We start from the raw sequence: 12033 nt of genomic DNA on the forward strand, positions 1-12033 counted from the left end.
AAACGGGCACATGTGGAATGCTGGTAAAAAAGCCTTGAATTCACGTCTCAAACATGCCTGTGACTCCTGATGTCCTTCGAAGACAGTGAACTGCAGCAAGAAGGCCATTTGAGCTCATTGTATCTTCTACTATGATTATATATGGGAGTGAGCAGGAATTGATAGCAGAATGGGAGACTATTTTATCAATGCAAAGGCAAAGGTCGACGCTCAGCACGGACGGTGATTGGTCGGGGGAGTTGGCTTGGCGCACAGTCTCGCTTCCCGCATTTTGATCATGGATTCGCACCGAGTTTGAATTCCGTTCTGTGAAGACGAGACACGACAAATCCACGACACCACCCTTACCGTCGCCAAACCCGCCAAAATGTCCGCCCAGCAGACCAAGCAGTTCCAACAGGGTGAGCGGGTCATCCCTGCTGCCTCCGAGAAGGCCCCCAAGTACTACTTGGCCGAGGACGACAGCCAGGCTAAGAAGGTATGCGACTTTCTGCAACCACCGCACGCTACACGCCCGAGAGAATGAGCAGAAAGAGACGGATTTTGCACAGGATACACACATATGCGCACTCGATCGATCCGGCCAACATTGCGCTCTTTCTCTCGCTCAGGCCGTGTTTCGATGCTTCAGCGAACAAAGTCCGCTGACATGATTTCCTCCTCCTTCAGGTCCGCAAGACCCAGCACCCTTGCAAGCCTCGCGCTTCCCTCCAGCCCGGTACCGTCTTGATCCTCCTCGCTGGCCGTTTCCGTGGCAAGCGTGTTGTGCTCCTCAAGAACCTCCCCCAGGGTGTTCTCCTCGTCACCGGCCCCTTCAAGGTCAACGGTGTCCCCCTCAGACGCGTCAACGCCCGCTACGTTATCGCAACATCCACCAAGGTTGACATCTCCGGCATCGACTCATCGGTCGTTGAGAAGGTCGGTGGCGACGCCTACTTCGCCAGAGAGAAGAAGTCAAAGGCCAAGGGCGAGGAGGCTTTCTTCAAGCAGGGCGAGAAGCCTGAGGTACGATTACACCATCAAAAGAAGGATTGCGACACTCCAAATACTGATACATTCCCACAGGCCAAGAAGGTTGCCTCTGGCCGCGCCGAGGACCAGAAGTCCGTCGACCGTGCCATCCTTGCCAGCCTCAAGAAGGAGCCTTTCCTCATCTCCTACCTCGGCTCCACCTTCAGCCTTAGATCGGGCGACAAGCCCCACGAGATGGTCTTCTAAGCGATTTGACACGACACACAAATGGACTTGGTTGCGCGGTCAATGAATGGAAAGGGCGCGTGGTGAGCAATATTACTGCGGCGCTTTGATGTTACACCAAAAATCGGACATGGGCTTGTTCTTTTTTCCTCCCCCCGCTACAAAGCACTGCGACTTTCTTATAAAAACATGAAAATCATTGCTCAAAGGCTTCCAAAATATCATGTCCGAGGCGCGCATAGTGCCGCAACGACCTTTTTTCTAATTTCCATAACTTCTTCTCTCAGTTTCATTCGTCACTTGTCTACAGATTACAGTCTCTCCATACGATCGTCGAACAACGCCTCGCCAGGCGCACGCATGTCCAACCTCCCCTGGAACTTCCTCTCGAATCTCTCAGCACTCACCACAAGCGCCTTTGGAAACCACTCCTGTTCTCCGCCTTCAACTATGATGTCAACCAACGCTTCTCCAGACTTGAGACACATGACCATGCCATGGCCATTGAAGCTGGCACTTATAAAGACGCCCGGCATATCTGGCATGGCTCCGACATATGGAAGGCCATCCGAACTCGTACCCATCACCCCTGACCACTCCTTGACGATTCTCCCTCCCTTCGCGTCCTCTCCCCAGTTATCGCCAAAGTAGCCTGCTGTGCAATCATAAAGGTAGGTTGAGATCTCCCGGTTCAATTCGGCGTCCAGAGTGTTTCCAAACTCCGATGCACCTGCGTCCCTCTGTCGTCCCAGTCCACCACCAATGATGATGGTGCCAGCGTCCGACGTGCCTGGCGGTCGACTGATCATGTACTCGTAACCACTGGCATAGATGAAAGAGTAGGTCGTGTCCAAGCCTGGCAACTTTGATCCTGGTCTCTGCGCAGTGATTTGCCCACGCAAAGGAACAATGATGCCTTGCATCTGCGGCAACAGATGCGCGGTATACCCATTGGTGGCAACAACCAGATTTGCAGTCTCAACACTCCCTCTCGGTGTCTGCGCAATCCATCTCGGCGACTGCGAATCGAAGTCGTCATCTGACACGATCGCTTCCACCGGCGTGTTCGTTTGCAGATTCAATCCTTTCTCGATACAATGCTTCAGCAGCCCTATGGTGAAGCGATAGGAGCTGACGCTTCCAGCCTCGTACACAAACGCTCCCAGAGCATCAGGAGTGTAGAATTGTTCTTTTGCTTCCTCGGCAGACAAGACGGTATACTTTGCTGCTGGGTCATCGAGGCCCATGGTTTCTTGCATGCGAGCAATGGCTTCTTTGCCTCGAGCCAGATTTGCAGCATCGTAGATGATGTCTACAGTGTCGCAAGGTGTGGATGCACAGTCAATATTCAGTTCTCGAGCTAGAGCATGAGTTTGTCTGATGTTGGCGTATTCGAGTCGTGCTATCTTGATTGCTTCATCGATGCCGTGCTCGGCTTCATGGTCGAGGAAACTGCGATAGCTTGCTGCTTTCGTATGACCGCCTTGATTTCTTGTCAGCGAAAATGCAACTTGGTTCTGCTAGGTCAACAGTGTTGGTTTACCATTGCGACCTGTGGCACCGCTGCAGGCTTGTCTTGCTTCTAGCATGAGGACAGAGCTGTTTGGTTTCTTCTCAAGTAGATTATAGGCAATTGCCGCACCACTGATGCCACTGCCAATAATGACATAGTCGGCATATTTTGGCAATGCTTTTGTACTTTGCAGATTCGCTATTTCGTCTGGTGATTCTTGCCAATATGAAGTGGTGGGGTTGGGTCGAGGCAAGCTGACGGGAATACGAGCTCTTTCCTCCATGGTGTCAAGATATATTCAAGTTACAACTATGACTGCGATGTGCACCAAAGAATCAAGAGGTCGAGTCGTGCTGTTTTTATAGATGTTGACCTATGTTGTCTCGTTCAGGCAAGTTGATGCGATGTCAAAGATAAGCAAAGCGGAGTAAGAGGTCAGGGCTGTCAAGCTGGGAAAGTACGACCAAAGACCTCGGTGGTTGTCGATCTTCTCCCAAACATCGACCTGAATGTCAAGTATGAGCAAGCCTTCAAATACCATCGAGTTTCTGGTAAGAACATGTGTTTCGCTCTGCGAGCTCGAGATATATAAGAGGCTACGGTAGACAATCGGACAACACAAATACGAGGTTAAAGCCTTTAAACCATGCCCTAGGACATGTGACTCGTGCGGTTGGTACTGAGGTGTATTGGTGAGGGCTGAACGAAAGGCCTGATACCAATATTTGATGGCATGCTAAGAGCATTGGAAGGAAAAGAGTTGTGGCAGAGAAATGCATGGCTGCTGATGCTGGTACAAGGAACAGTCTAGTGAGAGGATGATGAAGATTGACGAGATTCACAAACTCTCCCAGTCCTTCTTGTTTTCTACATGTTCACAAGATTCAATACATCAACATGAGACTCGGCCGCTCACCGACGGACCGCCTTGTGGAGTGCTTTGGAGAATTGCCTAGCATGTCGAATAGTCTAAGTCATGATAGAATATTCTACTACCCAGAGGCACTGCAGCAGTGTTGCAGGTGGCTGGTAAACGACAATTCCATCATTATGGTGGGTAAATTCTGACAGATGCAATGAGGTATTGTTGGTTGAGGCCTGAGGAAGGGTTCCTCGGTTGTGTTTGAGATGGTCAAAGCTGTTGGGTAAAACTTCGGGCGTTGGCCATGGACCTTGGATGAGGGAAGTCCCAAGCAGCGACGCGCCAGGTTTTACGTGCTCAACTCTGTCGACTACCACCAGGCGCAATACACGAACACTAGACGCAAGAGCGCAGCACATTCACGAGCAAGAGCTGTTATCGGAAAAGAATAATACACGAGTCAGAAATCTAGCGGCATACACCAGCAGATGGCCCAAACCCGATGGTCTTGATGAATACAACGATATACCTGCGCTCTCGGAGCGACTCAACAACCACAACATGCCTCTCAATATCCGGCCCGCGGTTGATCGCTTGAAAGGAGTGTGAAGCGGAGCAAGAAGAGACTGAAGGAGACGGACATCACTGATGCCGATTAGATCAATAGAGGGTCGGCCTCTTCCTTCTTGTCCTTCTTGCCCTTCTTCTTGCCGCCGCTGCTAGGGGCTCCATCATTGGTGCCGGCCGTCTTCTTTTGATGAACGATGAAGCGGGTGTAGCACTCTTCTTTGTCCCACTCGAAACCAGCGAGGTAGGGGTTCTCACCCATGTCATCGTCTTCCTATATCACAGCAGTGGTTAGCCTCGATACCATACAAGATCGAAGAACAGCACATGAATCCAGCAAGACATACCTTCTTCTTGAATTGCTTGTAGATTGCATCTACTGCATCCTTGATGGTCACTCCTTTGAGGTTTCGGGCTGTGATGTTGAGCCCTAATGGGAAGTGGAGGTCGATCTTCTTGACTGGCGGCGTCACCAGGTACTTTTTCAACATGTCCTTGTCGTCGATTGTGTTTGGGTTCTTGTTCAGCTTCCTGGACGTTGTTAGCATCTCAAGCTAAGGCACACAGTCAACCCGACCCCAACACTACTTTGATAAGGGGTCAAGGCAACAGCATCACATTAGGGTCAGGGAGACTTACCATCCAAGTTTTTGCGTTTCCGGTGCTATTTGCAGCTCAACCTGTTCATGTTCTGGACGTACAGTCAGACACATGTGAGCCTCGGAGGAAAGGCCCTCGAGCTTCAACTTACCTAGGTCTTCAATCCTGAATACTCCCGAGACGGTACTGCTGGTTCTACGGTGGCTGATCTTCTTCTCATGGCCAGGTTCGTAAGTGGTGTCAGAGACGGCAGAGTCGAGTCTGGTAAGGGGGTGTTCAATCTCGGCAGACATGGTTGGAACTGGAGGTGTTTAAGCTTGGGAGAAGCTTAGAAGCTGATACAGGGTGTTAGGCAATTGATGAGAGCGTAAAAAGACCGACTTGTTGATGATACAAGGCAATCTTGAGAAGAGAAAGAAGAAGAGCAAGAGCAGAGGGAGTCGACTGTAGAAATACCTAAACAGCAGTCACGCCGTGCGGGGTCATAAGACTGTTGCATGCCACTGGACCACCACAGGTCGTCCTTGCTCAAGCTCTGAGCCAAGCTGGGAGAGCTGTGTACGGAGCTCTGAGGAGATCATCCCACTGAGCACGAGACCACGGCATCCGACGGTCCCTAAGGCATGCCAAACGTCTTGCCACCAATCCGGGGTAGTCACGCTAAACGAATACAGGATGCGGGGAAACCTTATACTACATGTGTACCTGCAAGGTCTTGAAACACTGTCGAAAAGCAATTATGGATGGATCTCCAGGGGGATTGTGGTACAATTCAGTTCTTGGAAATACCATTTGGAGGTGTTGGCAAATCGTAACTCGCGTCTGGAGCTTCCCGGCTCGAAATCACGAGCTTTGTCGGGGAAGCTTGCATCGAATGACGCCCAAAACACGCCAATCTGAGAGCAACGCAAACCTTCGGAAGTACGGAGTCAAGAGACGTGCGCTGACGAGGCATTAAATCTCGCATAACGGGGCAATGACTATCAAAGGTACTTCTACAGGCATGTGACCCTATCTCACGGCCGCAAATGGAAGCAAACACAAAGCAAACATTCTCGTCCTCGGCCCCTCGAGCACCTTCATTACTCGCCAAACACTGCGACTCTACTGACGAGGTCCTCGCGACTACTGATCAGGCTTCCTGCCGCACTCGTGAATCGTCCAATGATGGCATCCAGACTTCCAACTCCTGATTCGTACCGAATGTTCTGCCCAAATGCATCTGAGCAATTGTGCAACACAAGCATGGTACCTGCAGATGGTGGGCTGTAGCTGTCAAGAGGGGTCTTCTTGTTGCTGTACAACTCTGGTCTTGTCATTATCTGCACTCCTGCTGCCTCCGACATTGCCATTTTCATCCAGGAAGTCCATTCTCCTGGAATATCAGGGACCTGGAAGACTCGCATATTCTTGAGCTTCGTGGTCTGGATGTAGTGCTTGAGTCCAGCGGCGTAGATGCATGCCATGAGGCCATCATCTGGACCGAACGCCCCAATGAAAATCTTCGGTGCAGAAAAGGTGTAAACGTAGCCCTGGGGACAAACCTTCTCCAGGGTTTCCATCTCATTCCGGAATTGATGGAACGCAGTTGCAACAAGGATCTCGAGCGAGAGCAGTGGCCGGTCCGTCTTGGACTTGAGGGTAGCATTGCGTAGCCAAAACAACTTGTTCTTGACTTGTTCCAGAACATTGGTGCAAGCGACTTTGAGCACCTTGTTGGCAAGGAAAGCCTTGGCTTGGACGCGCGACATGGCTGTGGTGCTGCCTTCTTCGATACTCGGAAGCTGGCCGTCCAGAGTCAAGTGATGCACCATCAGCCGGCGCAATGCATCATCATACTCGTTCCGGATATTGCGAGATTGCTTCTCCTTGGTAGAAGGGACATTGAAGTCCCCGCCCAAAGTCGTCTCCTCGGTCGTCAAGGCGGACAGTACCATCATAACTGCACCATTTTCAAAGTCCTGATGTATCATGTTGCTCACCAGGACTTGTCGCCCACTTCTGAACTTGCCGCTGTGCGGGTAGGGGGTGAAGGTGTGACCTTTGTTATAACCCCTCTCGCCATGCAGCCAGGCCAGCTCGATGGAGGTAACAAAGGTGTGCAGAGCACCCTCCATGTTTGTGATCTTATCATTCTTCCCCTCCTCCCATTTTCTGCCCAGTGCTAGTCTCTTCTTGGAGCGCATCAAATACTCAACATACACAGGTGGTACAAAATCCGAGCATCCTATCCATGGAGGCGACAGCTCTCGATAGTTTGTGATCCAGTAGATGCGCGGCAGTTTCGTGGCCGGCACAGCCGTTTGAACCAGCTCATCCGACGAAATGTTCTTGTCTAGGGGGACGAGTTGATCGTCATCCTTGCTAACGGACTTGGATTTGTTGTCACTGAATTGTGCCTCCTGGATTTGGTAGCTTGGACGGCGGGTTCTTGACTGCGACCGAGACGATCTGGTTGTTGTTGGTGGTGGTGGTGGCGGCGGTGTGGACGTAGTCCTTCCTCGCTTCGCGGTAGGTTTGACTGGCGTTTTCTTCACGACGCCGCTTTTAGTGAGTGGTTTTGCCCGAACTTCCGCATCCTTGGACTTGCTACGAACTCGAGCCATGCTTGGAGTGAAGAGGTTGTGAGATTATTTGGAAGTGCACAGAGGGGTAAAGTATGTACTAAAGGTGTGAGTTGTCATGTCTGAGTTATGTCTCGAAGGAATGCTGATCTTATTTCCGTGTCGCAACAGAATTGGACACCGCCTTCCCGCTTTGAATCCTTCTCAATTATGACCGACGACATTCCTGGGCTCATAAAGCTCTTCAAGATACTTCTCCTCTTCCTCAGTCAGCGTCTTATCATTTGCACCTAGGGCTTCATCCATGCGTTCTTCACTCGAGAATCCAATGATTGGACTTGAAATCCGTTTGTTGATCCAAGCGAGTGCGACATGTGCCATCTTCCAATCCTTCTTCTCGGCAAGCTCTTGCACTCTTCCGATGGTCTTGACATCGACTTCAGAGGTTCCTGCAAGACCGCTAGCCTCCTTGGCAGACCTTGTTGTGCTTCCAGCTGCCGATGCAGGGCGAGCGAGGTGTCCACGGCAAAGAGGAGCCCACTGGATCATTGTTAGCGGTTGATGTGTATTTGCGATTAGATCATCCTACCGGAATGAGTCCGACACCGGTTGCGTCGCAATACTTGTTCATCTCGCGTTCTTCTTCGCGATACAGAAGACTGTATTGATTCTGCATGCTGATGAATTTGGTCCAACCATTCTTATCGGCACAAGCTTGCATCATGCAGAATTGATATGTCCACATGGAACTTGCTCCGATATAATGGACCTTTCCGGCTTTGATCAGATCATGCAAGGCCTCCATGGTCTCTTCGGTTGGTGTGTTGGGGTCGAAGCGATGAATTTGAAGCAAATCGAGGTACTCCAAATCCAGGCGCTTCAAGGATGCGTTGACGGCATTGAAAATGGCAGCTCGCGAGAGTCCTCCTTGGTTGACGTAGTCGGGCGACTCGGAGATCCTCTGACCGTAAGTCATAGTCTTGATTCCAGGTTCTTCGCCGACATAGGCAAAGCACTTGCTCAAGATGACAATCTTTTCACGCGGAATGTTGTACTTCTTGATGGCTTTGCCGATGATCTTCTCGCTCACACCATTGCTGTAAATGTTGGCCGTGTCCCAGGTATTGATACCCTTATCGTAAGCAGCTTTGAGAAGTGGAAGGGATGCTTCTTCGTCCAAGATCCAAGGTTGCCATGCTGCATCACCGAATGACATGGCACCGAGGATAGGTACAGAAACTCGCAGACCACTCTTGCCTAGGCGTTTGTAGATGGCCTTGGTGTTTTCGATCTTCTCGAGTACGGGATCCTTTTGGTCCGACATTTTTGGTGTATGAGTTTTGCGGTTGGTTAGTGAAATGTTTCAAGAGACAACACCGGTTCGAGCGACATTGATCGATACTTGTAGTCTTTGTGGTCGGCGGCTAAACAGGGAGGGGCATGATGGAGATGCGGACTTAATGAATAACTCCGACAATCGTCATCGAACAGATATGATACTCAGTGTATCTTACCTCAGAGATACCAACACAATGAAGTCAGTACCTAGAGTGCCACAGCTTTCTGTATATAGGAAGTTGTTGCACTGGATGAGATACTTGATTTTGTACGAGAATCTGTTCTAACTTCGGCTTCCCACGGTTGGCTAGCATATGGAAGACAGCTTACCTCACACAAACGATTGCAAAGCATTTCAATGACTCCCCACGCCGTGTAGACGCCCTTCAGATCATAAGACCACACTCGAGGAATTATGCTGGGCAATCGCACATATCTACAGACACCTGAAGATCCAATCTGAAGTGTTGTTGACCGTGAAACGTGATCTCGAGATCATTAGCAGGGTCATCCCTTCGGCATGCCTGACAATCACGTGCTGCCGGCGGCTAAACTGCTGTTGGCAACATGACAAAGCGCGACCGCGTTGCAATCGAAGCATTGGCTGTTGGCATTCGTGACCATCATGCCGGAGATTGGTTACGATTCCCATCCGGTGTCTCGAACGTCTGCAACATTCCAAGCACCAGCCGCCATTTCATGCCATCCACACCACACCAAAGATGTCGTCAAAGGCCGGCCAAATTATTGTCAATCTCCTCGAGAAGCGATATGGTCGATGGCTTGAGATGATTGTGCGTTCGTATGGTACGCATGCACTTGTTAGGACACCCTAACAACGACCACACTACAGCTATCTGCGCTTCCCAGCAAATTGAGACAGGTAACAAGAAAACCATGCATCTCCAGCATCCTGATGACGAGTCGAAAGTACGGAAAGACTTCCAATCGCACCAAGAAAGCCGACACCGCTAGACGCCATATTACGTGCATGCATATACGATCGACGACCTTGCAGTCGGGATGGAACGTTCCACATTGCATGATGTTTTTCCTGGGCCGGTAGAGCAGCACTACAGCCGCCTCTTTCATCCTTCGTGCAGAAGTCGGATACTTGGTTGGCGGGAAGACTGAAGGGTCATTGCAGACCGCAACTCTCACACATTATTCTTTCATCTCGTTTCCGCGAGTATCCGCTCGAGGTTCGAAGATGATGTGCCGTCCTTGAAATTCGAGTATTTGGCCGAGCTGTTTTGAGACGTTCTTGCAATCGATTCTTCGCAAGATCAAACTTCTGCCTTGCGATATTGTCCGTCAACATTCAAAAGAATGCTGTTGCGCGAGGAGATCGTAATGGACCGGTATACCGGAAGTAATGCCTCGAGGCTCGAATGCGAATGAGATCGGTATGCAATTTAGGTGATCTGGCAGATGACAGGTCATAATTGACAGGTAACAAACAGGCCACCAGACTGTGTACAGATATCGTAGTGTCGGGCTTGTGCAGAAACTCGATCGCTGTTGACTATTGGTTATGCACTCCGCAGAAGATCGATCATCCAGCAACCAGGTGTTATGATGAGGTAAATTCAAGTGCCGGACGTGGTTGCTGTCTAAGACGGTGGGTGCAATTTTCTCTGGCTCTTTCCCTGTGGTTCACTGTTGAGAATTGTGCAAGTTTCGTGGTTCTTTCCTATCATCTACAATCCATAGATTTCATTTCTTTGTCGTTCTTTCCTCATTCTGTGCATCTTCCAAATCAATACCTGATCAATCGAGAAGGCAAAAACGGACTTGTCTGCCGACTTTACTCACGCATGCCGATGCGCCGAGTGGGTCTTGTCTCTCCTGCAAGATTGAGGCAAAACACACCGTACTTGCCACATGATGTTGGCTTTGGCTTTTTGCAACACGTTACACAGAACATTGACCGACCTTCTGACTGTGCGAGATACTCCGGATGAGTTAGGGAGTAGACGTGTGCGATGTTTGGAGATCGATGGCCTGGAGAAGGAGACGATCATGTCTCCGCTTCCAGGTTCGCGGATTTTCAATGTCTGCGAGATGAGGATAGTGATCACGGAACTTCAGTCTTGGGCTGAGGATGAGAGGTGCAAAAAGTTGTTCAACGCTACATGTAAATAGATAAGTTTGAACATGTCTTGATGATCATGATTTTCGCATCTTCCTTCATTCAATATGTAATCATAAGCGAAAGGGTATACCTTGCCATCTAACATGCTAGATCGGCGTGTTTCTGTCCTGTAACTCCAGTGACCATGTCCAATCAGTCCTGCTGGTAAGAACTTTGATAAACCAAAAACAAAGAAAAGAGACCCGTGTTCTGTTTTTCCGGTGCTGTCGAATAGTATGTGAGAGTGTAAATATGCACAATCTGAGATGTTTGAAGAAGAATGTGTCGATGAGCCGCCGTGTCTCACTTCCTGCTGCTGGACTTGGACTTGTGGCCATATCGTGGTGCAGGTGGTTTGCAGTCACCTGTGCAGAGTTTGTTGTCAGCATATTCCATACATGATATGCAGTGAGTTTGACACTGAGCATGGTTGGGCGTACCGCATGGTTCTTCAAATCTGTATTCTCTGCAAACATGGAATTAGAGGAGCTCAAAAAGCTATGTGATCATCGAGATACTTACACAGCAACGACATTGGGAGGACAGCGTTTGTGTGACTCTTGATATCTGACACACCAGGCACGAACTGTGTATCGAAGATGGCCACAACAGTATTCAACCTTGGTGTAATCGCACATGTTGTCTGAATCGTGATTGGTGATGAGATGTGGAATAGGACTTGATTAGATTGAGTTGACTGAAGCGATGTCGATGATGATGATGAGAGGGGAAGCAGCAAGATGATATATGAACCCTCTGAGCTGTTCAACAACAGAACATTCAAATCAGTCGAATGTCTATATGCTGCCAGCCTCTGTCCCAGATCGAGTCAAGTTTGATGCTTCAACTGGTTTCAAATCATAAAAATCACATGAGATCCAAGCAAGCAAGATAAAAAGACGAGTAGCAAGCAGAAAATCCCACCAACTTGTTCCTGATAGAGAATTTGAAACATTCAAATCTTTTGACTGTACCACCGATGTGCCCCGGAGAAGCGAGAAGCAAGAAGGGAACCAACCTGTGTTCCCTGCTGCTCTGATGCAAGAAATCTAGACTAGCCTAGGTGAGTTGTTCCTTTGAGAGATTGTTCCAATCACACATTGAGGAATTTGACGCAACTACACCGTTAACCGATGGTAGGGGACAACCAGGTTGACGCCAATGCAAAGCAAATCATGCATCCCTGACCGCTGCACCGAAACCCGGGCCTGGAGATCCTTTGCTGCATGTAGCGTGCTTTTGGGCAAGAGAGCAAGCA

At 49.7% G+C, this 12033-nt stretch overlaps 6 protein-coding genes across 6 annotated transcripts; 2 read left to right on the top strand and 4 right to left on the bottom strand.

Moving 5' to 3' along the window:
- Window positions 1-188: 188 nt before the first annotated feature.
- M438DRAFT_345453 (60S ribosomal protein L6) lies at window positions 189-1634 on the top strand (the record flags this gene model as incomplete). The annotated part of the gene is made up of 4 exons (XM_029905456.1): window positions 189-222; window positions 315-478; window positions 670-1005; window positions 1066-1634. 4 exons carry the CDS (start codon window positions 189-191, stop codon window positions 1216-1218), a joined length of 687 nt encoding a protein of 228 aa, XP_029760483.1. The 3' UTR covers window positions 1219-1634.
- On the bottom strand, window positions 1480-3289 carry M438DRAFT_296575 (FAD dependent oxidoreductase). Its single transcript, XM_029901910.1, has 2 exons — window positions 2741-3289; window positions 1480-2680 (listed from the first exon to the last, which is right to left on the bottom strand). The coding sequence occupies exons 1-2, from the start codon at window positions 2991-2993 to the stop codon at window positions 1509-1511; spliced, it is 1425 nt and encodes a 474-aa protein (XP_029760484.1). The 5' UTR covers window positions 2994-3289; the 3' UTR covers window positions 1480-1508.
- Window positions 3290-3558: 269 nt separating this feature from the next.
- Window positions 3559-3778, top strand: M438DRAFT_345454 (uncharacterized protein; the record flags this gene model as incomplete). The annotated part of the gene is made up of 1 exon (XM_029905457.1): window positions 3559-3778. Exon 1 carries the CDS (start codon window positions 3608-3610, stop codon window positions 3776-3778), a length of 171 nt encoding a protein of 56 aa, XP_029760485.1. The 5' UTR covers window positions 3559-3607.
- A 449-nt stretch (window positions 3779-4227) lies between these two features.
- M438DRAFT_355245 (uncharacterized protein) lies at window positions 4228-5032 on the bottom strand (the record flags this gene model as incomplete). The annotated part of the gene is made up of 4 exons (XM_029907020.1): window positions 4228-4413; window positions 4487-4670; window positions 4779-4830; window positions 4891-5032. The coding sequence occupies 4 exons, from the start codon at window positions 5030-5032 to the stop codon at window positions 4228-4230; spliced, it is 564 nt and encodes a 187-aa protein (XP_029760486.1).
- A 789-nt stretch (window positions 5033-5821) lies between these two features.
- Window positions 5822-7345, bottom strand: M438DRAFT_355246 (uncharacterized protein; the record flags this gene model as incomplete). Its single annotated transcript, XM_029907021.1, has 1 exon — window positions 5822-7345. The coding sequence occupies one exon, from the start codon at window positions 7343-7345 to the stop codon at window positions 5822-5824; it is 1524 nt and encodes a 507-aa protein (XP_029760487.1).
- A 57-nt stretch (window positions 7346-7402) lies between these two features.
- M438DRAFT_405554 (putative aldo/keto reductase) lies at window positions 7403-8679 on the bottom strand. The gene is made up of 2 exons (XM_029909793.1): window positions 7893-8679; window positions 7403-7843 (listed from the first exon to the last, which is right to left on the bottom strand). Exons 1-2 carry the CDS (start codon window positions 8625-8627, stop codon window positions 7508-7510), a joined length of 1071 nt encoding a protein of 356 aa, XP_029760488.1. The 5' UTR covers window positions 8628-8679; the 3' UTR covers window positions 7403-7507.
- Window positions 8680-12033: the final 3354 nt, after the last annotated feature.

The sequence above is a fragment of the Aureobasidium pullulans genome (assembly GCF_000721785.1).
Source record: "Aureobasidium pullulans EXF-150 unplaced genomic scaffold scaffold_9, whole genome shotgun sequence".
Taxonomy (NCBI): Eukaryota; Fungi; Ascomycota; class Dothideomycetes; order Dothideales; family Saccotheciaceae; genus Aureobasidium; species Aureobasidium pullulans.

What these genes read in the sequence shown, in the direction of transcription:
- M438DRAFT_296575 (XM_029901910.1), bottom strand. Translation starts at nt 2,993, where the DNA reads ATGGAGGAAAGAGCTCGTATTCCCGTCAGCTTGCCTCGACCCAACCCC. An exon ending in CGGTGCCACAGGTCGCAATG is followed by an intron (nt 2,681 to 2,740) that starts GTAAACCAACAC and finishes CAAGAAATCAAG; the next exon opens with GCGGTCATACGAAAGCAGCA.
- M438DRAFT_405554 (XM_029909793.1), bottom strand. Translation starts at nt 8,627, where the DNA reads ATGTCGGACCAAAAGGATCCCGTACTCGAGAAGATCGAAAACACCAAG. An exon ending in CCGGTGTCGGACTCATTCCG is followed by an intron (nt 7,844 to 7,892) that starts GTAGGATGATCT and finishes ACAATGATCCAG; the next exon opens with TGGGCTCCTCTTTGCCGTGG.